The sequence below is a fragment of the Camelus ferus genome, chromosome 2 (assembly GCF_009834535.1).
Source record: "Camelus ferus isolate YT-003-E chromosome 2, BCGSAC_Cfer_1.0, whole genome shotgun sequence".
NCBI classification, from domain to species: domain Eukaryota; kingdom Metazoa; phylum Chordata; class Mammalia; order Artiodactyla; family Camelidae; genus Camelus; species Camelus ferus.
Genome location: NC_045697.1, coordinates 11,225,543 through 11,248,518, shown reverse-complemented (window position 1 = coordinate 11,248,518; position 22,976 = coordinate 11,225,543). Strand labels below are relative to the sequence as shown.

Sequence of the window (22,976 nt, the reverse complement as noted above, 5' to 3'; positions counted from 1 at the left end):
GAATCTAAACTCTTTTTTTTTTTTAGGTTTTGGCAAATGGCAATTTTCTACATAGAAATTTAACCACTAGAAGTTAGAAGATTCGTAGGTAGCTTCTGACTTCAGTATTTGCTTCCTGGGAAACCGTGAGCAAACTGTCCAGCCTCTCTGACCCTTGGCTTGCTCATATACAAAACACTTGTGCTGCTAATCTCAAGCTCTTGGTATAAGGATCATATCAGACTCAGTATGTGACGTCCCCAAGCATGCATCCATCCCCCACAGGACCCTGACTGGGGTGGAGACGGGGCGCTGCTTAGCGTCAGGCCCTGCCCAGGGGCTGGCATCCCAAGTTAAGCGGGATGGAATTACTCCTAAAGAAGGTGGGGGAAGGGGTCAGGTGCGGCAGCAAGGGCTGGGAAGGGCAGCTCCTGCAGGTGTTGACTGGCAGAAATTCTCTGGACCATGAGTTGGAGAGAAAAGGCTTTACAGGTAGAAGAATCATGTAGGCATTATGTGGCTTATAAGAAAGTAGTATATTGTCATTAGGTGGGGGGGGTGGTTAATGACTCTTCAAGGTGACAGTTGATTGTTTCAGAACCAATTCTCAGGACAGGACTGGGAGCTATACAAACACGGGGGCTCACAGTGTTTAAGAAAGAAGGAGCCTCTTCGACATTCACTTTCAAGTGGACATATTTGCCTGCAGTGAGGACTATGGATAGAAAACATACAGTCAGGTGTGCAGAGAAGCTGACAAGCAGGTGGTGTAACAGACGCAGAAGAGCAGGGCCCCGGGAGCAGGGGCACGAGCTGGACTAGGGGCGCGATGGGTGCCCGGCCAGGGCAGGACGAGGAGGGCGGATATAAAGGTGAAACCTGCGATACCTTCCCCTGGGCATTGGTGAGCTTCCAAGGGACAGGGAAGCAAAGAAGATGGACATGAGTTTAAGCAGAGTGCGATTCATCAAGCCTGAGAGTCACAGCTGAGTGCGCTCTGGGTTCCAACACAGTTCTGAATGCTTCGCACATTTGATAACGCCTCATAACAAACCCACAAAGCAAGAGAAAACCGAGGCCTGGTGTAGTGAAGGAATTCGGCCAGGGCCACACAGCTATTCAGGGGTAGAGGTGGTCTTGTCATAGAAGGTCCTTGGAACCTAAATTGATCCCAGCACTTCCCTGCTTAAAACCCTTCTAGGAGGTCCCATTGATTGGAGGAGGAGATCCCGTGTCCCAATCCGGCTCATCTGCACCTCGCTCCTGGCTCCCAATACTTGGCTCCAACGCCCTCCCCACTCCTTAAATGCATAGTGATCTCTTGACCTCCACGCTGGGGCGCCATCTGTTTCCTCACCTCTGCTAACCAAACCGTCTCTTAAAGACAAATGTACTGAGTGGGGAGGGTAGAGCTCAGCGGTAGAGCGTGTGCTTAGCATGCACAAGGTCCTGGGTTCAATCCCCAGTACCTCTGTGTTTTTTTTTTTTAACATACATAAACAAATAAATAAAACCTAATTACCTCTCCTCCATCCCCCCAAAACCCTCCAAAGAATGAATATACTTGAGAAAATGTTTATTTGATGTAAGTTGGCTGTGACGGGGAGAGTCAGGAGATTGGGGCCAACCTCATTCACCCCTCTACTGCCAGTGTCTGCCCAAGATCCTTCTGCATCTCTGGGTGGCTCCTCCTCTCTCTTCAGTTTGTTACTCTAAACCAGTGGTGTTTAACCTGCAGGACATCTAGCAATGTCTAGAGACATTTTTGGTTGTCACAATGGGGGGAAGTGCTACTCACAAGTTTTGAGTAGAGGCCAGGGATGCTTTCAAACATCCTACCCTGCACAGGACAGCCTCCTCCCACAACAAAGAGTGATCCAGCCCCAATGTCAGTGACGCTGAGGTTGAGAAACCTGCTCTAAAGAGACCTTCCAGCAAGGCCGTGGCCCATGGTCACCCTGTCTAAAACCTCCCTTCTCCTTCCTCAGCCCCGATACTTTATGTCCCCATTTCCTGCTTTATTGTTTTTCTCCTGTACACCAGTCACTCTCTAATGAATGATATATTTCACTCACTTATTCTGTTTATTTTTGTCATCCACTATTGTATATGCTCTACAAGGACAACCTGTGTCCTTTTTGTTCACTGCTTTATCCTTCATGCCAAGAATATTGTCCAGCACATAGTAAGTGCTCAATAAATATTTGGTGCATGAATGAATTCAGAGTCCTAGTTAAATTACCAGTTTGTCAGAGAGGCCACTTGGGTTCAAATCCATTTACCTTCTCTATGATCCTGTTCTTGGACTCTGGAAGGTGATGGAAATCTTCCTTTTTACATCCTTTTATGGTGATGTTGCCTTACTTTAGCCCTGACCAGGATCCCCCAAAAACATTTTCCCTGAACGCAAGAATAGGGAAGGGGGGCAGGTTCCTTTAGGAACAATAAATTCCTGAAGAAGCAAGTGTTCTGGCAGGATGCCTTTGGAAGGACCCTTAGAATCGTCCTTCTACTTGACAAACGAAGAAACTGAGGCCCAAGCACATCCTCTAAGAACATTTTGAACACTTTGGATTCTTTGATATGTATTGCTTAAGGTCGCCCTGCAAAGAATGACCAGGATCAGAATTGGAACCCAGTTTTCTGCCTTCCATGGAGATGGAAGGAGGAAGTGAAAAATCCTGCAGGACCAAATATGGGTGCTGGCAGGCAAGCCACAATTCTCAAGAGCGCTCTTTGCCGTGCAAGATGTGATATCTAGCTGACAAGGAAGCAAACTGACTAGCTGAATGCAGAGCTTTCTGAGATGCTGAGATGCAAATTAGCCCAAACCACATGCAACTGTGGATTTGAGGCTGGCGTGCAAAACAGAGGCCTGGCTTCTTTCAGGCTGCATTGAAAACTCACTTCGATGGATGGAGTACCCTCGTTCTTTCCAGGGCAGGCACTATGCAAGGCACAGGGGAGACAGTGAAAAACAGAACCCTGATCCCGCCCTTAGGGAGTTTGCAGTCTCCAAAGGGAGACGGAGCAAGGAGGGCATCCTTGTTCGTACCCACTGTCAGTGGCAACACTGGGAAAACAGGCTAATTGGATTATATGTCTTCTAAGGATAGAGATCTCTGTCTTGTCTTTAATGCCACCTAACACTGATACCCGGATCAATAATGATGGGTAGAAATTAACAAGGGCTTCTTGTGTGCCAGGCATTGTGCTAAGCACTTTAATGTATCTGTTCATTTAATCCTCGCAACAGTCCTACGAGCTACCCTCGTGGCTCCCATTTTCCCAGCAAAGGCAACTCAGATGGAATAACTTGCCCAGAATCACAGAGCAAAGAAGTGATTCACGGGCATCCAGCCCCAGGCCATCGGGTTGTAAAGTGTGGGGGCTGTCCTATAAGAGGCATTACTGATATGTATTATTTAATATCCATGGCAACTCTGGCCTTCGGACTTTCTCCACCACTTAATAATCATGCCTTTTACTGGGTATTCACTCTGTCCCAGTCTCTGGTCCATGTATTACGTAGTGTCATCTTCACAATGAAAGGTGAAGATTTTGCACTTGATGAAACAGAGGCACAGAGAGCTTATGTAATTTGCCTGAGATCACACAGCTAGTAAAGTGGTCAAGCCAGGATCAGGCTATTTCATATAAATGGAGTCAAACAATATGTGGCATTTTGTGTACAGCTTCTTTCGCTTAGCGCCATGTTTTTGAGGAACATGTGAAAGCGTTTGTCAGTATTTCGCCCCTTCCATTGCTAACTGTATTCCATTATATGGAGGTACCACTTTGTGTATCCGCTCATCAGTTGATGGACATTTGGATTATTTCCATTTCTTGCCTATTGTGAATAATGAAGCAAGTCTTCTACGAACGCACCAGTCTTATATGTGACCTCTTATTACCAATGTTTTCTCTCTCATGTCAATTAAAAGGGATGAGTTCTGGAGCCAGGACATGGCCTTGAACACTGATTCCAGCAGGTACCAGCTGTGTGACTGGAAAAATTAAGCAACCTTTCTGTGGTTTGGGTTTTTTCTTCATTTGTAAAATGAGGATAATAACAATAATGCTCGAAAGGCTGAAATAGAAAATGCACAGTGTCTGGTTCATAAGTAAACACAGTAAATGTGTGCCAGGTAAGCCATGGGAAGCAAAGACCAGCCCAAAGAATATGGTGTCTTGACCCATGGGGTTTAGAGTTGTTGAGACATGAAAATGTAATAACGAGACACAATGTAAAATTAAATTAAATTAAATATAGTACTACAGGAGTCGTCAGCATGAGGCTCATAGTAATTGAAAAAATTTTTTAAAGGTTTCTCAGTCTAGATAATGGAGGCTTTTCTGTAGTTTGGAAGTCCTGGGAGGCTTCGGGATGGAGGCAAGACTTGGGTGGAGGTCTTGAATAAGCAAACGATATTTGGGAAACAGTGGAAGACTGGGGGGGGGGGAGAATATTGCAAGTGAATAATTATTAGAGAAATGCAAATCAAAACTACAGTGAAGTATCCCCTCACACCAGTCAGAATCCCCATCATTAAAAAGTCTACAAACAATAAATGCTGGAGAGGGTATGGAGAAGAAGGAACCCTCCTACACTGTTGGTGGGAATGCAAATTGGTGCAGCCACTATGGAGGGAAGTATGGAGATTCCTTAAAAAACTAAAAATAGATGTATCATATGATCTAGCAGTCTCACTCCTGGGCATATATCCGGAGAAAAATATAATTCAAAAAAGACACACACACCACCCCCAATGTTCATAGCAGCACTATTTACAATAGCCAAGACATGGAAACAACATAAATGTCCACTGACAGATGACTAGATAAAGAAGTTGTAGTGTATATATACAGTGGAATACTACTCAGCCATAAAAAGAATAAAATAATGCCATTTGCAGCAACATGGACGGACCTGGAGATTGTCAGTCTACATGAAGTAAATCAGAAAGAGAAAGAAAAATACCATTTTATCACTTATATGTGGAATCTAAAAAGGGTACAAATGAACTTATCTACAAAACAGAAAGAGACTCACAGGCATAGAGAACAAACTTATGGTTACCAGGGGGTAAAGGAGGTGGGAAGGGATAAAGTGGGAATTCAAAACTTGCACCTCTTGAGGGGTGATGGAAATGTTAGCTGTCTTAATTGTGGTGGTGGTTTCATAGGTGTACACATCTACCAAAATTCATCAAATTGTACATCTGAAATATGTTTAGTTTACAGTACAAGAACCATACCATCTGTGTTTATAATAATAAACAATAAAAGTGTTTAAAAAATTAAAAATTAAAAAAAGAAGAATATTGCAAATGAAGGGGTGGAGAGGATAGAGGGAAAGTCCATCAGGCTGCGATGACGTCCAGGACAGTGGTCGGCGCTGAGTGGGAGGGTGGGCTGGCATCCGCCCACTCTGGGCTCCGGGGCTTTCAGACTATGAGGAGAAGTCACCATGATGTACGTGAGCTCCCATTTCCTCAGCTCTCCACAGCACGTGGTATCATTCAATTTTTTTGATTTTTCACATGGATGTTCAAGGGCTTAGATTTAATTTACCTTTTCTTGACTACAACTGAAATAGAACATCTTTTCATTGCTTTATTGACCACTTTCTGGGAATGATACTTTCACATTTTTCGCTCTTTAATACTTTTATTGATTTTTGATTTGTAACAGTTTGTTATACATTCTAGTTACTAATCCTCTCCCAGCTTGTCACTTATATTGTAACATGTTTATAATGTCTTTTGTCATAAGAAATATTTACCTCTTGATGGATTCAAACAGATCACTTATTTCTCATACAATTTGTCCTTGTAGTGTTTGTTTACAAATGTTTCCCCTGTTCTGAGGTCATCTAAAATATTCTATATTTTCTTCTAATAGTTTGAAAATTTTGCTTTTCTTCATGTATCTAGTTAATCCATCTGGAATTTATCTTTGGTTATGTGAGGCAGAATCAAATGTTATTTTTCCCACGTGAAAAGCCAGTGGTCCCAGCACTACTTGTCCAGTAGTCCACCTTCTCCCCACTCCCCAGCAAGGCCACCTCTTTCATAGACTCAGGTCCCGTGCATGCTCCTGTCTGTTTCTCAGCCCCCCCATCTGGGCTGCTGCTCTGTTTGCCACCTCACTTTCTTCATTTTACACTATAACTTAAGCTTGCTTTGGTTATTGTAGACTACGGGTAAACATCATGTTTAAAGATTCCTATTTTTTTTCTAGTGGACAGATCATAGTTTCTGGAATTTTTCCTCCCTTGTAGGGCAGCATATTGTTCCTAGGGTTTTTTTTTTTTTTTTTTTTTTTTTTTTTTTGCTATTATGAACTCTCCTGTGGTGGATATTTTGCATATAAAGCATTTACATATTTTTGGATTATGTCCTTTGGATGGATTCCCAGAAATAGAATTACTGAGTCAAAGGGCATGAATATTTTTAATGCTTTTAATTCATGGCATATATTTATTTTAAAAATTAAAGGGAATAAAGATTCGATAAGTTCCTGGTACTTTATTATGTAGTTGTGGCCAATCAGGCTGTGACAAGCCTGGGTCTGGGGAATGCTGCCCTGTGGAAGTTCAAGAGAGAGATTAAGCTGGTCTCCTGAATAGATTTCTCTTCTTTTTCTCTTGTTTGATACAGTTTTGGTACACTCATTTATTTAAGCAGTCACTTATTAAGCACCTACTGTGTACCAGTTTCCACAGCAAAGCAGGCAGCAGGCTCCTGTGCTCGTAGCAAGCTTCTGTTTTCTGGTAGGTCAGAAGACAGGAAACACATCACATAGACAAAATCAGGTGCTAAGTGCATCCCAAAGGAAAAACATTGACTGATTTGGTAGAAAACTTGGCTCCTGTAGATTGAGTGGTGACCAGTGACACAGAATTTGAGGTCTGAATGACAAGGAAGAGAGAGCCCTGCCAAGTAGAGGAAAGGCATCTGCTCACGGATGGGACAGCATGTGTGAAGGACTTGTGGTGGAGCAGAGTGGCCCTGGGCAGAAAGAAGGTGTTTGTAGCAAGAGCCCAGGCCCGCGAGCTACACTGAGCGAGGTGAACTGAGGTGAACCAAGAAGAAGGACCAAGTCCCAGCCATGTAGGGCAGTGGGCTCCATGGCGATGAGCACCGAGGGGGATCCATGGGAGGGTTTCAACAGGGAGTGATGCAGTCCAGTGGGCGCTGTTAAAAGATCAGGTGGGCTTTTCTGCAGAGCACAAGTGCAGGAGAATGGGTTGCGGGCAGAGAGAAGGATTAGGAAGCAGCCAGTGTTGTCCAGGGTGGAATTACTGGAGGCCCAGACAAAGAGGGTGGCAGCGGGAGAGAAACATTGGTGGGCTCCATTATAGGTGGGAAGTAGATGCCGGGCCATGGCTGATAGATGGGAGGTGTGGGCTTAGGAAAAGAGGGAAATCAGGAATATGTCCTGAAAGTTTGGGCTAAGAGACTGAGAACCTGGAATTACATTATTGAGATGGAAAAGAGTGGAGAGATCTCCTGGCCATTTGCCCAGAGAAAACTAATTTAAAAAGACACATGCACCCCGATATTCATAACAGCACCATTTACAATAGCCAAGACATGAAAACAACCTAAATGTCCACTGACAGATGACTGGATAAAGAAGTTGTGGTTTATATGTACAATGGAATATTACTCAGCCATAAAAAAGAATAAATAATGCCATTTGCAGCAACATGGATGGATTTAGAGATTATCATACTAAGTGAAGTAAATAAAACAGAGTAAGACAAAATATCATATGGTATCACTTCTACGTGGAATATTAAAAAAGTGATACAGGTGAACTTATTTATAAAACAGAAAGAGACTCACAGACATAAAAAACAAACCTGTGGGAGGAAAGGGGGTGGGGAGGGATAAATTAGGAGTTTGAAATTAGCAGATACAAACTGCTATATATAAAACAGATAAACAACAAGGTCCTACTATATAGCAAAGGGAACTATATTCAATACCTTGTAATAACCCATAGTGAAAAAGAATATGAAAAAGAGTATATCTATGTGTGTAACTGAATCACTATGCTGTACACTAGAAACTAACACTACGTTGTAAATTAACTACAATTTATTTGAAAAAATAGAAAAGAGTCCTGAGAATAGGCTCAGGGTGTGGTGAAAATAGGGGTGGGTCTGGCTTTGGCCGTGTGCTGTCTGCGAGGCCTCTTCGGTTCACAGGTGGGGAAGTCGGTGAGGCAGCAGGAGCTCCCGAAGAGAAGCTGGGAACTGTCACAGAGGCCTCGGTGCCACTGGCATCTTAGAATCTTAAGTCCCCAGTGAACAGTTGTGTAAAATGAGAAGAGCATGGAGTCCTTCAACCACCGTCAACAGAAACCTACTATTTTCCTTCTGAGTTTTGAGCATATGCTGGGTTTCTTATGTTTATCTTTTGTGAACAAAAATCTTTTCCCTTTTCCCAAGTAAAAAGAAGGGAAAATTCAGCCCTGCTACCGTCTTCCCGAGTTTTAGTGGTGACTCTAAGAATTACTCCTGTCATTTGATGCAGATGCAGTTAGGCAGGTCACAAACCCGAGCTTTTGCATCTTGCGAGCTTTTCCAGAAATGTTGTCTCGTCTGAGGTGTTTATGTTGCAACAGAAAATTTGTGCCTGATTTGATGGTGAGCTCCTCTCAAGATATACGAGTTGCTACCCTCATCACATTAGCCCGCCTCTCAGGACCTCTCCCACTCAGAGGCTGTGATGTAACATGAGGTATGGCGCTCGCCGCCCAGAACTGTCACCCGCGAGCCCAGTGCTGCCAGAGTAATGTCCTGCCACGTCATTTTCAAAGTGGGTCTGCGCAGGATCCCTACTCTATTATTCTTGATACGTCAGAGTGCATGTCTCCAGGATGGAGTAGAAAAGCGAACATTTAATTATGAAGAAACTACTACTCCTCTTTCACATCAGAATAATCTAGACGAGAACAGGCAGTGACACGTTGTAGAAACAGACGTTCAGAAACCAGAATCTTCAGGAGTCAAATCCCCCTGTTGCCTCGTATTTGGTCTGTGACCTTGGGTCTAATCTTGACCTCCTGGGGCCTCAGTTTCCCCATTTAAATTGGGATAATAAAGGCACCAGCATGATAGGAATGCTGTGAGGACTAGAAAGCGATTCACTGTGAAACTCTTACGTGCTTTCTCTCCAGTCGTTCAGGAAGTATTTAACACCCCAGCCTAGCAGACAGGTGGACAGGAAAGAGAGCAGAAGTGTCCAACCATCATGAAAACAAAACGGTTGTTTTTCTTCAGGGGTTTGTCCCTATGCTTGTTTTAATTAAACAAGTATTTATTTGCTCAATTCAGTAATTTAAATAATCAAGTAATCGAGGACTTACTTGTTGCGAACCTGCCAGGTGTTTGGTTTCGGCTGAGAGAGCGGGCAGGCACCGGCAGAGATTCCGCCTTCATAAAGCTGATAGAGATTTAAACTTTTAGACAACTGTCATTTTAGGACAGTTGTGCTAAGTCCAGTGGTGAAATGCTCAGTTTTGGGCACCTCAACCTGTATCCATTTTAGTCGTTGTTTTCAGATGATCGTTGGTAGCATTTCTCTTTGGAATCCTCACAATTAAGAGATGATTTCAAAAGGCAAGAATGGAGACTGAAATACACAGATGGCCCAGGTGTTTGGGGGAAAAGGCCCTGATGTATCCATGGCTGCAGAGCTGTAACTGGAAGATGCCACGTCCTGCTTTCTGCCTCTTTTAATACGTGTCTGTCCCAAGGCAGCAGCACAAGGGAGTGAAATGTAGGAGGCACTTTCTAAAAGGGAAGCCTTGAACTGTGAGTGCAACCCTGAGATGTTCTATCAAGACACATAATTTACTCTCCTAGTAACATGCCATTTGAGATTTCCCTGTTAGAAAGTTAACTAACGTTTACTGTTAAATGAAACGCACCTTAGTTGAGGATAAACGCCATGAGAGAAAAGAAAAAAAAAAAACTACAACCCCTAGGACGTGATTTTTTTTTAAATGGCATAACATTCAAGAAAAAGGGGGCATGTAAAATTCTCTCCCTGTGTCCTTACAAGCTCGTGCAATTACCAGCTGGTGACAGCGGATGATCCAACCTAATGACTTTTATTTCTGTGTCTCGAAGTAGAATACCTTCCGTAGACGTGGTGGAAAGCCTTGCTGTGGGCTGTCTGTTCAGGAGAGGGAGCCCCAACCATTCAGTGCGCTTGGCATTAATTGGATGTTGAAACAACTAAGAAGACCGTAGGTGTTTCGAAGAACGTTGTTCTGGACAAAGTAACAGATATGACCCCAGACTCAAGAGCCAGAGTCCCTGTGTTTAAATTCTCTCTGCTACTTGTTAGCTTTGTAATCTTAAGTACATATTTAACTTCTCTGTGCCTCAGTTTTCTCACCTATAAAATGGCATAAATCATGGAACTTCTATATTCAATATCTCGTAGTAACTTACAATGAAAAGGAATATATGTATGTGCACGTACAACTGAAGCATTGTGCTGTACACCAGAAATTGACACAACATTGTACACCGATTATACTTCAGTAACATTAAAAAAAATTTAAAAAAAGAAATAAAAAGAACTAGAACAACATTGGCATTTAAAAACAATAACAATCATAGAACTTATTCCCTAGGGTCATTGTGAGGTTTCCAGGGGTTTATATTATTCAGCGAGTTCAGATTGGTGGCCAACACATAGTAAGTGCCAGGTAACTGTTGACTATTATTATTAAATGCGGCTAATTTGGACTAGACATGGTATGATACGAGACTCCCAGGTTTGGAGAAATGAAGGAAGCGAAAAGACTTTTGTAGTTAGGGAAAATAAGGGGTCTGTATCGCCTTGAGTGCGAGGGGGCTTCTATGAAGGGACAAGTATGAGATTTGGGGGTTTTACTGCTTCCGTCTTAACCTGTGGATATGACAGGCAAAGAAATTTAGGGAAAGCAAGTATGGCCAAGTGTGCGTCGGCCTCAGTCGTGGGGACACTTCTATTCCGTCTTCAGTGTCTTCTGAGAGAGGTTGGCTGACATATGTGAAATGGGAGTGACCGAAATGCAAAGACACAGGCGAACAGAGTGCTATCCACGTGGGCGGGTGTACAGGAAGGTGGGGTTGTAGGACGCGATGTCATTATTTTCCAGAACCTCAAGGTGCTGAAGAAAGTCAATGCCCTTCTCATCATCCTGTTTCCACGTCCCTTCATATACCCCACTTTGACCTGTTTGAGTTTATTTTCATTAAAAAACCACATTTTTCAAGGAATAGATGCTTTATGTATGGTTCATTCTTTGGAGGGGGTGTATGTGGGCCACGTGACAAGTGGTTGCCATGGTAATTTCTCATTATTGTTGAATTGAAAAATAATTACTCTGGCAAAAATCCCACATAACCTGTCAATGCTTAAGTTAAAGATGCCGGGGGGCAGCCCTGGCACCAGGATCCCGTTTTTGGTGGAGAGGGACAGAGATGGGGACAGAAGAGAATCTGGGATGGAAGCAAAATGCTTCTGTGGATGTTTAAATATAATTAAGACTTTCTGCTGCTATTTGACCGAGTGCATCTCTCATCCCAATATCTGATTTGGCTGCCAGGGCAACTTGGGCTCACCTGTGAGATGGGACAAAAGGACCAAGGGTTTTCGTTGCAGAAATGCATAGAGGGGCTTATTTAGAGTGGAGAAGCTTTCATGGTATTTTTAGTTAATTAAAATATACAGGAATTGTCCTCACCGCTCCCCCCACCGCCTGTGTTCAGGCTGAGTTAATTTCATCTTTATTTACCTGGAGGTGGCTCTCTGCTGTTGTTACTTTGCAGCTTTGGGAAAAGAATCCACTTTTGACTTATTAATATTCACTAAACACTAAATAGGCACTGTTCAGATACTAAACAACAGGAAGGATTGAAAGGAAAAAGCAGGCATGACCTCCCCAAGGAGACTGGTGGCAGGGGATACGGAGTTGGATGCCCCCGCCTCCCCTCCTCTGCGCCCACACACTGGGCCGTTTTGTAACCCACCATTCTGTCCCGTGAGCCATTCTGGAGGACCAGGAATCACCTCTGCTTTCTTTCTTTTGTCAGTCTCAAGAAAGAATCCTCCTTTTGGTAAATGAAGCCCCTAAGATATACTCTGCCTTTAAGAGAATGATAGACAAACTTTATAAGTAGTGGTCTTCTGTCATTTCATCTTCTCTGGACTTTCCCATGATCATCCTTCTCTGGAAGAGCTGGACTCTGCTTTGTAATTATGTAGACTCTGTCATTAGAACTCACTTGGAAATATATCACTTACAAATGCCTTCTGTTTCACCTCTACCCGTGCATGTTCAGACCAGAAGTCTTCAGTCTGGAAGCACAGCGACCCTCTAATGGAAGAACCAAAAATACAGACAAGCACACGCTCGATGCCTAGGCGTGCCTCCTTCAGATAGATGCCCCAAAGAAATTCTTACATGTTCGCACAGAGGGACACCGCAAAGATACTTACTGCAGCATTGTGATAATGACAAAAAATCAGAAACTGTTTAGCGATCATTAGTAGCAAAATGCTTACATAAAATATATTACATTCATTCAACGTACTACCAGGTGGCAGGTATAAGGAAAGAAGAAGACCTAGTATATAAAACGGCTCCAAAACACAATGTTGAATAATAATAATTAAAAAAAAGCAAATTTAAAGAAGGGAACATAGTGTAAATCACTTTAATAAAATAGTAAAAACTTAAACCAGAACTGCATATGAGTAGAGTCATGTATGTAATAAATATAAAAGATGGGTTAGGAAGAGCCATGCGATTCCCATGAGACGGTTGTTTCTGGGAGCCTGGAGGGAGGGAGAGAAAAACAGAGCCGGATAGGGAGACCCAGGACACTTATTTTTATTTATAATTTTTAATTCCTTTTAAAAAGGAAAAATGAGATATTTTAATAATTGTCGATTCTGGATAATGGGCCCACGGGTCTACATCATATTATCTTTTATTCTCTATTTTTAAAAATTAATAAAGGAAAACCTCCCTAATTTCAGTTACAGTCAGTGAAGTATAGTCACTTAACCAACATTTCACTGTAAAGAACAAGAAAGTACCCCACGGTGGTTCAACTGATGGCAAGGTAGGTGGGAAGTAGTTTCTGCATCAATATGAACGTGCCACATGGGTGGCTTGTGCAGCCACTGATGGAAAGTGAGGCACCAGTGATGTGACAGAGAGAAGACTTGCTTGTTCACTGTCCTGACCCCTTGACCACTGGGTTTAGACTTGCGATTCCAGTAACCTTTGAGGAAGACTCTTACTGTATGAGTACAACCTCTCCATCTGGTCTACTCCTTGTTGGGTAGCTAATAGGTGGGAGATCTGTTGAGGACAGAGAGATGCCTGCCACCCAGTCCCATCCTTGAGCCTCTCACAGTCTACTACAGCAGTCAGAGGTTTAGATAAATGCAGTGTTTCAATTGTAATTTGACCCACACTCTAACCAGGGTAGAGTTGTCAAGCTTTCCTAGCACAGGTGACAGGGAAAGAAGAAATCCAAACAATGGGACTTGGTATTTGCTGGGAGTGCCAGGCCAGCAGAACAACTGTATGCAAAGACCAGGAGGCAGGAAATGGTTAACCAGGGACCCGTGGTACATTGTTGGATCCTTTGGCTCCACACAGACAAACTCCTGACTATGCTGGTCCTCAGTGTGGTAAGGATGGCTTTTCCCTGGATGGAATGTCTTTCACCATGTATACACCGAATGCTGTGTCTGTTCTGTCTGGCAGTAGCCGGTGTGCACAGCCACCCCACACACCTGGGAATGAGGCCTCAGGCTCTTGGTTTTTTGTTAAGGGCATTTATTGTAACCTTTACCTCGGAGTCCTGAAAGGTCGATCTTGACCTACAGGTCGGTCTCAAGGCCCTTCCTGGTTCATATCCTTGTTGCTTCGACCTGAGGGTGTTGTCTGCATGGAGAGTGGTCAGCAGCATCCTACTCACCCCTCACACCTTAGGGGAAATCAGACTTAGCTTCTCTTCGGAATCTTTGCTGCAAAACAGCCTTGGAAACTTTGCCCATGCTGCCTCCTAATGGTCAGTTTGCCGGCCTTGACCATGCAGCCCACTCCCCAGGGAATCTCCTGGTTCTTCCATTTTTCCAGTGAGGGAAACACCAAGCTTGCAATCAGAAAGCAGAAGAGCTAGCCTGTAGACAGGACTGCACAACTGTGACCAGTCATTTTCTGTTCTATTTCCTTGGGCTCTTTCTCTTCCTCACATGTTACCACCACAGAGCGCACGTGCCTTTGTCTGCAACGCTCAGACCATTCTAGGTGACCGACATCTAGAAGATGAATGATGGAGGCACTGAGTTTCATCGTTGTCCACAATGCGTGAGGTTGTTAGCTTGGCTGTGTGGCTGAGAACCGAGCTCCTCCCAGTCCCCTCGTTAGACCTTCTGCCGTGGGTTCCGTATCTGGTTCGGCCCAGGTATTTTTAGCTGCGCTGCCGCCACTGCCTGGACGCCTGGCCTCGTTATTTCACAAATTTCTCCCCTAAAATGGCCTAACTGATCCCAGGAACTAGATCAGACTGTGATCTAGTTTTTTTTTCCACTGCAAAGTGGAAAGAAGAGGTGTTCAAAGAGGAGCTTTATTTTCAGAAAAACCACATGTAAGTGGGGAAAGGGGGCAAAATCTGGAGGAACTGGAGGAGGAGATCCGCTGCTTTTGTGAATCGTTTTCACCCCGAGGTGAAAAATCATTTTTCAAGCAGGATTATTTGGTAAAAACATGGGCTGGTCAGTTAGTTCATCAACTGTAACAAACCTCCTGCTGAGGTGAGGGATACCGATCACGGGGGAGGCAACGCACGTGTGTGGCCGGGGGTGTGTGGGAACCTTCTGTACTTGCCTTTCAATTTTGTCATGAACCTAAAACTGCTCTAAAAAAATTAAATCTATTTTTGAAAATGGACTGGAACTAGGCAGACTTCTATGTGAATTTTAGCTTCGCCACTTTCTAGCTGTCTGAGCTTTACTGAGGCGTTTAGTTTTATTGAAATTCGGAGTCTCCATTTATAATCTTGGGGCAAAGGAGACCATAATAAATAATTAACAGCTGCCCTTTATTGAGCAGCTATTATGCGCTGCGCAGTTAATCCTTGGTCCTCACCATCTACTGAAATGATTGTTTTCACTTTGCCAATGAGCAAATCGATGTAAAGTTAGAGGGCTTGACCAAGGTCGTCCAGCATACAAGAGGCAGAACTCAGGTGTTGAAGTTGGTGTAACACAGAGATGAAGGGTATAATTTCTCTCTGAGGCAGCCTGCTTTGCCCCTCGGCAGCAATGAGGGCAGTTGTGAATATCAGATGGTTCAATTCATGGGAAAAACTTAAAAAATACTGAGTTATAGGTACTGCTATTAACCCAGGCCCCCAAACATGTGTTTTTTCCATGATCTGCTTCCTTCAGAAAAAAGCCAATTGAGACTGGCCTGTACTTGGCATTTAGTCATTTTTTTTTCTTAAAACACTACTTTTTTTTGGTGGTTGTTGAAGTGTCAGTTTACAATATTGTGTAAATTCTGGTGTACAAAATAGTGTCTCAGTCATCCATACACATACATACATTCATTTTCAGAATCTTTTTCATTATAGGTTACTACAAGATACTGAATATAGTTCCCTGTGCTGTACAGTAGAAACTTGTTGTTTATTTTATATATATTAGTATCTGCAAATCTCGAACTCCTTTTTAATTCCCTTTTGCCATCATCATTTTTCTCTCATCATTAAAGACTAATTCAAAGGCTTTATATATGTGTTTAGGGGTCAGTTGACAATGATAGCTTGAAAATATATCCCCCCAATTTTTATGTCAGTTTAAAAATATTGGCCAACAGACAAAGTGGGGTCAACCATCTAGGTCTCACAAAAACTTTGTGCAGTGATTTTCTTGAGTTGGGTTTTTGATGGAACAAAAAGGAATTTCTCTCATTCATTCATTCTTTCATTCATTCATTCTATCAGACAAAACACAGAGATAACTATTTTATGTACCTATGATGCGTCTGACACAGTGAAAGCACATAGTCGATTTTTATTTTTGGAATGTCCTAAGATTTGTGGCCAAAGCCAATTGATTTTATGTGTATGTGTATAGTTACCTAATGTGACCTTCTCCTATCACACCTGTCCTGACATTTCCTGAGATGCTGACTCATCTCATGTTCCATTACAGTTAGTTTGAATCAAATGATATTCCTCTTCTTGGATCATTACTCCTCCCCTGACTTCTGCCAACACTCATTTGTCTGGCCCCATGGAACCATCTGGCTACTCATGGACAATTCTTTCACCTCTTTGGTAGCCTGAATCCTTTCTCTTCTCCTAGTGACCAGATCAGCGTGGGTTCTTGCGGGACTTTTATCTTCCACTGGTCCATTTTCTAGCAGAAGTGCTAAAAACCACGAGTTAATTACAGGAAAATGGAGGTAGAGGAACTGATCTAGTCACTGGGCCTCTGAATGATTAGCAGGGCAAAAGAGAGTTGATACATTTCCATCCAGAGTTGTACCGGTGTGATAGACAGGTGTGTCACTGCCAAGTACACAGGTTACAAACAGCTGAAGTGATTTGGAAACATGCGTGATTTATGAACATTTTTGATGTAGCATTCCTTAGAACATGGAATGTTTCATCCCTTAGAAATGATACTAAAGATGGTGGGTAAAGGCAGGAAAAGGGCATTGGCTTGGTCTCCACTGTGTTCCAGGCACTCTGCTGGGCACCGCTCTGCCCACTAACTTACTGAATTGTCACAGCTACCTTGCAGGATAGTTATTAATATTACTATTGTTGCATCTACTGCACAAGATATTTGTTACTGTTGTTATTATCATTATCTTTATCCTTCATTTCCAAGACAGAAAACAGGCTCAGGGAGGTAAAATAATTTGTCCAAGTGCACAGAGCTGGAAAGAGCTAGTGTTAGGGTCAGGATGAGTGGGCTCTGAGGACTGCCCACAGGACAAGTTCCACCAGCAATGTAAGATGACCTGCCATACTACACGGTGCCGGTGTCCTTCTGGGCATGAGTCCTGGCAACCAGGCAGTGCATAGAGCAAGTAATTGGCAGGCAAACCCAACCTGAGACTCAATATGCCCTTTTCCCTCTCCCTTCCTTCTCTCTGAATCCCAGTCCTTGCCTTCCCAAAGACGCCAGAGAGGTGAGTTGAACAGAGGCTGGGGCAGGTCTTAGATGTCTGATGATCCAGGTTGAAACCCCAGCCACCCTATTTAATGGCTGCGTGTACTGGGGCAAGTTACTTTCACCATCTGATCTGATTCTGCAGTTGTAAAGCTGGGATACTGATGTGAGCAGTGTGATCCACTCACCAAATGGCTTTGGTTGGATTGTACCATGGGCCCAGTGCCATTCTAGGGACTGGGAGAGGGAGCAGCAGGCAAAATAGAGCCCCTACTTACAAGAAACTTATACTGCACTGAAGAGGGAAGAAAGCCAAGAATCAGGGTGGTAGTGAGGAGTGAGAGAGTGTCCAGAAAGTACTTGGAACAGTGCGTGGCGTGTGGTAAGCGCTCGGTGAATGTTAACTATTATTCTTTTTCCATCTGAATAGTGATTTGAAATACAATAAACCCATGTATCCAAGCTCCCAAACAGGGTTTCTTGCTCCAGCTACGTCTCCACTCCTAAACCCACAGATTTTTCTAGAAGCTCTGACAGTTTCCACAGCAGCCAGGCCTTGTGCCACGGTCTCAGGTGTGGAGCAAGGCTGCCTGTTAGGTGACACTTGACTGTCTCTTGCCAGTGGTTTTGAGCCCTGGGACGTTGCGGACCAATCTTGCACCCTTCCTTGTATTCCCAGGTCCTGCACATAACAGGTGCTCGATAAATATTTGTTTGTGAAAGGAGGTGAGGGCAGGAGTAGTTTGTATACAGAGCCACGAAATACCCCTGCATGATTTTGTATTTACTGTGTTTTACTAAGAAACGAGCTGGCTTTTGTTGTGGTGTTTGGGAAGAGGCCAGCGGAAAAGAGACAAAAATATTCATTCGTCTGAGCTTCTTATCTGAAAAGAGGAACAGTGTCCATGTTCAGTGGCCCCCAAATTATTCCTGCCAGAACTGAACGCTTGCTCCTGAGGCCTGCCAGTGAGGACAATTTAATGTTGTCATAAGCAGAACAATTTAATGGGAAGAAGAGAGGCTGGTGAGATCTTGGCCAGGGCCCCAGGGTGGGGGCAGTTGAGTAGGGAGCAGCGGGCCTCTTCTGTCTGCCTCCCCACTTCCATCCAACAGGCATCTGTGAACCACCTCGTCCTGAAACCTGGAGAAAGATTATGCTTAAGATTTTGGGGATAAATTGAGCATAACACAGAGAATGAGGCCTGGGATGATTCCCCTTTTAAATATAACCCTTTGCATAACCTTCCTCGTGCATTGTTAGCAGAGACCCTTCCCTTCCCTTCAAGGTTAGCGATGATTTGAACTGCCCTCAACTGGGCCAGTTTCAAAGTGTTTTCTGGATGAGCAGGGGAAACATTCAACCTGAAACAAACAAACAGAGTTCCTGGGATGGTTTGCATTCCACCGAACTGCTCTATTTTTTAATATCTGTTTTAATAACAAGCTGGTGATTGCCTGTAATCTAAAACCAGTTCTCAAGAACAAGCAACGTGTGTGTGATGGTTGGGTGTACACAAACTCATCCATCTACGTGTATCCACACAGCGATACTTGTATCTTTCAAGGGGATATTTGCATAGAGTAATTACAAGCCACATAACTTATTTTTTTGAATAAATTATCTTAAAAAAATGTACTCTCCTTAACCTGGTGGTAATATTGTGGTTTCTGTTTGTACAATCGGACTCTTCAAAGAGCAAAGAGAAAGAGAGAGAAAAAAAGCTGAATGCATTTTACATTAAATGTAAACCCTTTTCTTAAAAAAAGTCACATTGTGTTCCAGAATATGTTTATTAAATCTCCCCAAATATGTCCTCGAGAATTAATTTTCATTCGCTTTGCATTAACTCATTTATTGAATTGGAATTCGGTCCCCATTTGAGGCAATTAATTTGAAGAGTGGCCACATGCCTGCCTACACCCTTTCTAGAACACCCACGCACATATGCTAAGTACCCAGCCAGCAGTGACTTGGGTTTTTCTGCCTTTTTTCTTTTTCTTTTCCACTTTGGGATATTTTCTGTGCTTGCCTGTTAAATGAATGATCTGTCTCTTTGCAGGACAGCGACAACCTCTGGTGGGACGCATTTGCCACTGAGTTTTTTGAAGATGATGCCACATTAACCCTTTCGTTTTGTTTGGAAGATGGACCAAAGCGATACAGTAAGAAAGAAGTTTATTTTCTCTAATAGTCTCTCTCTCTCTCTCTTTTTTTTTTTTTTTTTTTTTTTTTGCGCCTGTAAGAAAACCACAGAGTCTTCAGAGAATAGCTCAGTGCTGACAGGCTGACAATAATCCCTGTGCTCTTGCCTCCAATCAAGCCACTGTCACCGGGTGGCAGCCTGACTCGGCTGTGGGAGATTTCCTTCGAGGCTGAGAATGTTTGGGCACTTGCCTGGTTAGTGAGCGAGGCAAATATGAACCAAGTCACCCAGCGATAAGCGGGAGCTGAGTTGTACAGACTTGCTATCCATTTCTTCCCTGAGATCCTTCTTTATCCTTGACAACTCACACTTCTCACCCAATGTTCTGCTTCTGAAGTTCCCTTAAAAAAAATAATCCTCCCAGTCACTGTATCAGCTGCATCCTTCTAATTCCCTCTTATCAATTATCTCAGGTATTTATTTGACAAGTGCTATCTTTTCTTGGGGGTGGGGGAGCCCACAGCTGCTTGGAACACACAGTTTTGGATTAGTGTTGACAGAATTTATAGTTCCTTGTCTTTCTGGCGAGTGATAACTCTGTAAAGATCGTCAAATTACAGCCTGTGGCACCTTGGGTAACAGCTGATCTGTCCTGATTAGGTTCAGCCAACTTGTCAGAGATCAGATTTGCTAGTTGTGCTGTAAGACCAAGAGGCATAGATACATCAGCACAAAAGCAATTAATGTCCAGTTAGATCAGAGAGAGATGCGTTTTCAGAAATCAGCCTTGTGCGTAGGAAAGGATCTGTCTATTGTAAAACAGCCCAAATGTCACAAGCACGGAGCTGATGATGGAACCAGCCACAGTATGTATGAACAGGTTGGTCCAGAGCATTGGGTAAATGATAGGTAATCGGGCCTTGATAAACACAATTAAAAGATCTGATTGTTGCTGAATGTATTTCAAAGCCCCTAGAGTATAACAAGTGTTTGGGCTTTTTTTTCCCCTTAATTTTACAGGACTTTAGACTACTTAGTATATTTGGATCTATTGCATGATGAGTTGATTAATTATGCTAATACATACATGGTAATTTTGCAAAAGTGGCAAACTGGGGAGAGCAGGACCACTTGGATTTGCTGCCGGATTGAAACTCATTGCAAGGAGTCTCTCTTTAGATTTGTATATTGTGGGCTTTTGGAGGCTGGGGCATTTTCAATAAATATTTGGGTTGAGAGGGGCAGCCAGCATGCCAGGCCAGGGGCTGTTCTAGGAGATCTTTACATTCAGTGAAATGACGCCTGTTGCAAGCATCGGCCAGCCCCCCTCATCCAGATCCTGATGAGTCCGCTCGCTTTTCTGTCTGTGGGCGCCCCCAGGCAGCCTCACACCCTAGAGAGTGGGAGAGTCGGGCGCAGAAGCTACCGTTTCAGAATTCCCTGTGAGATAAATGAACTCGGCAATCCAACAATTACTCTGTCCCCAAAAGCCAGCCTGATCAATGGTGAATAATTTCGAACCAAGCAGTCATCCATCCTCCCATCCTCCCAGCCTTCTGATTTTTTTTCTGAGGCATAAGCTCAGATAACTTCACGTTATCGTTGTTTTATGTTCCCGTGCTTTTTTTTTGGTGGGGGGGTGAGGAAAGAGGGGTTGTGAATCCAGCAGGGTCTGCTCAGGGAACCAGAAGTACAGTTTGAAAGCCTGTACTATGAAAACAGATTCTCCATCTCCCCTCTGTCCACCCCAGACCCCGACATCATTTGGAGGTGAGGCGTGATCAGTGCTTGTTTAAGATCTTACATTCACGTACAGGAGTAAATGCCTGACTACGAGCCATTGTTGCCCAGGTTTCTTTGTTTCTCTGAGCCAAAATATTTCCCGAGCGTAGAAGAGAAACAAAGATGATTGACAGCCTGGAGCCGAGACTCATCAGCTGCCTTGCTGACAGCCTGGTGATGTGCACACACTGCTGATGTGCAGGCAAGTGACAGCTGATTGACAGCCTAGGGCCGGGAGATAGGGAAGATGAAAGATGCTTAGAACGCCTGACGCGCTGTTTATGCAACGCTGCGAGCTTCGGCTTGGCCACCTTAACCCATTCGCGGTCTGGGCACACTGTGCCGGGCAGAGAAAACACCCAACTGGCCCTGGGCTGGGGGCTGCAGCTCTTCCTTGAGACCTCACAGGTGGCTGAGAGCTTTGTATTTCCAAGGAAGAAAGCAGGACTTGGCTATTACATTTATATATGTAAAACATTTCCCCCAATTCCTTTCATTCTAGGTACAATGAAACATTCCAGGTTTATTTAGCCCTTACCAGAAAAAACTTTTCCTTCTTCCTTCCCCCAAGTTTTCAGAGGGTCCCTCTGGCTCTCAGGTATCTTATCTCTAAGCTACTATCAATCCCTAAATATGTGTTTCCTTGTTTATTTGCTGTCTGTCATCCTCTATTAGAATAGCTCCTTCGTGTGCACAGGGGCTTTGTTTTATTTATTGCTGAAATTCTCAGATTAAGACAGAAATTTGCACATGATAGGTGCTCAGTAAATATTGATTGAATGAATGATTGAATGGATGAATGGACATTTGGTGAAAAATTTATAGCCCGAAACAGAATGTGGGCAAAACAATCCCTTTACTGAGATCTTTGGACTTTTTTAAACAGGAAGAACTTAATCCACCATGATTTGCTGGTGTTTTCCAATAAGCTCTAGGATACGGTTGTATTTATTTTAAGTTGGAGGGGGGCACCCAGCAGTATAATAATTCAGGAAATAGTTATGTTTGGGGAGACATTCTTCCTTTCGGAAAGCAGCTCTGTATTGGTCCTGTTGTCCCACCCACCCAGTCCCTACTCTCCTGATGGGAGTGGGACCCCATCCCCAGGTGAGGTATGATCTGGACGGCCGGATGGAGACACTGATGTCTCTCTAGACGACAGGGGTGGGGTTGATGTGCAGAGGGGCCCAACGGACAAGGTCACTGGACCGTGTTAGCAGCTGGACTGTGCGTCTGTGAGGCCACATGCCTGCCCTTGCCTTACGGAGCATCAGGAAGGTGTTTCCCCAGCAGCTGGAGAGCCGGGCAGCTCCAGGGAGGCGGTTTCTCTGGGGGTGAGCTGCAACCTCAAGTGAGGAAGAGGGGCAGGGGCAAGAGACTCCCTCTTCCTCAGCAGGTCCGTGGCTAAAGACCTTTAGAGCTGAAAAGTGTCTTTTCTGAAAAATAGACCCTTGGCCCCCAGAGCCCCAGCTGGGAAGTCATTAGGCCTCAAGTCAGCCAACCCCAAAGTCAGAGTCAGGGCGTTCACCTCCCTCCCTCCCATCCTATCCCGACACCTCCCATAGCCAAGGGGAAAGCAGCGGAGTTGTCAGTTCACACATTTCCAGGAACAAAAGTCACAAATAATTACGGCGTCTTATTTGACAGAGAAGACCAGGCAAGCAGAGGAATGGGGTTCTCAGAGCCCTCTGTGCACTTATTTTACAAGTTCAGCGAGGTATATGATTTTCATCTTGGACAGAAGCAACTGTCATAGGTCGCTTGCTCACTGCTAACTTTGAGCAAGAACTGATTTTCCTCTACCCCCTTTTTGAGCATGGACCAGCACAGACACCCTGGGGTAAAGATCCCG

The 22,976-nt window shown here is 43.8% G+C and overlaps 1 protein-coding gene across 10 annotated transcripts in view; it reads left to right on the top strand.

Moving 5' to 3' along the window:
• Positions 1 to 22,976, top strand: part of LDB2 (LIM domain binding 2) — a 349,997-nt gene that overhangs the window by 106,322 nt on the left and 220,699 nt on the right. For all 10 annotated transcript variants that reach the window (XM_032494451.1, XM_032494442.1, XM_032494457.1 and 7 more), the window contains exon 2: positions 19,259 to 19,361. In XM_032494451.1, coding sequence (XP_032350342.1) covers positions 19,259 to 19,361 — 103 coding nt within the window. The remainder of the gene's footprint in view (positions 1 to 19,258; positions 19,362 to 22,976) is intronic.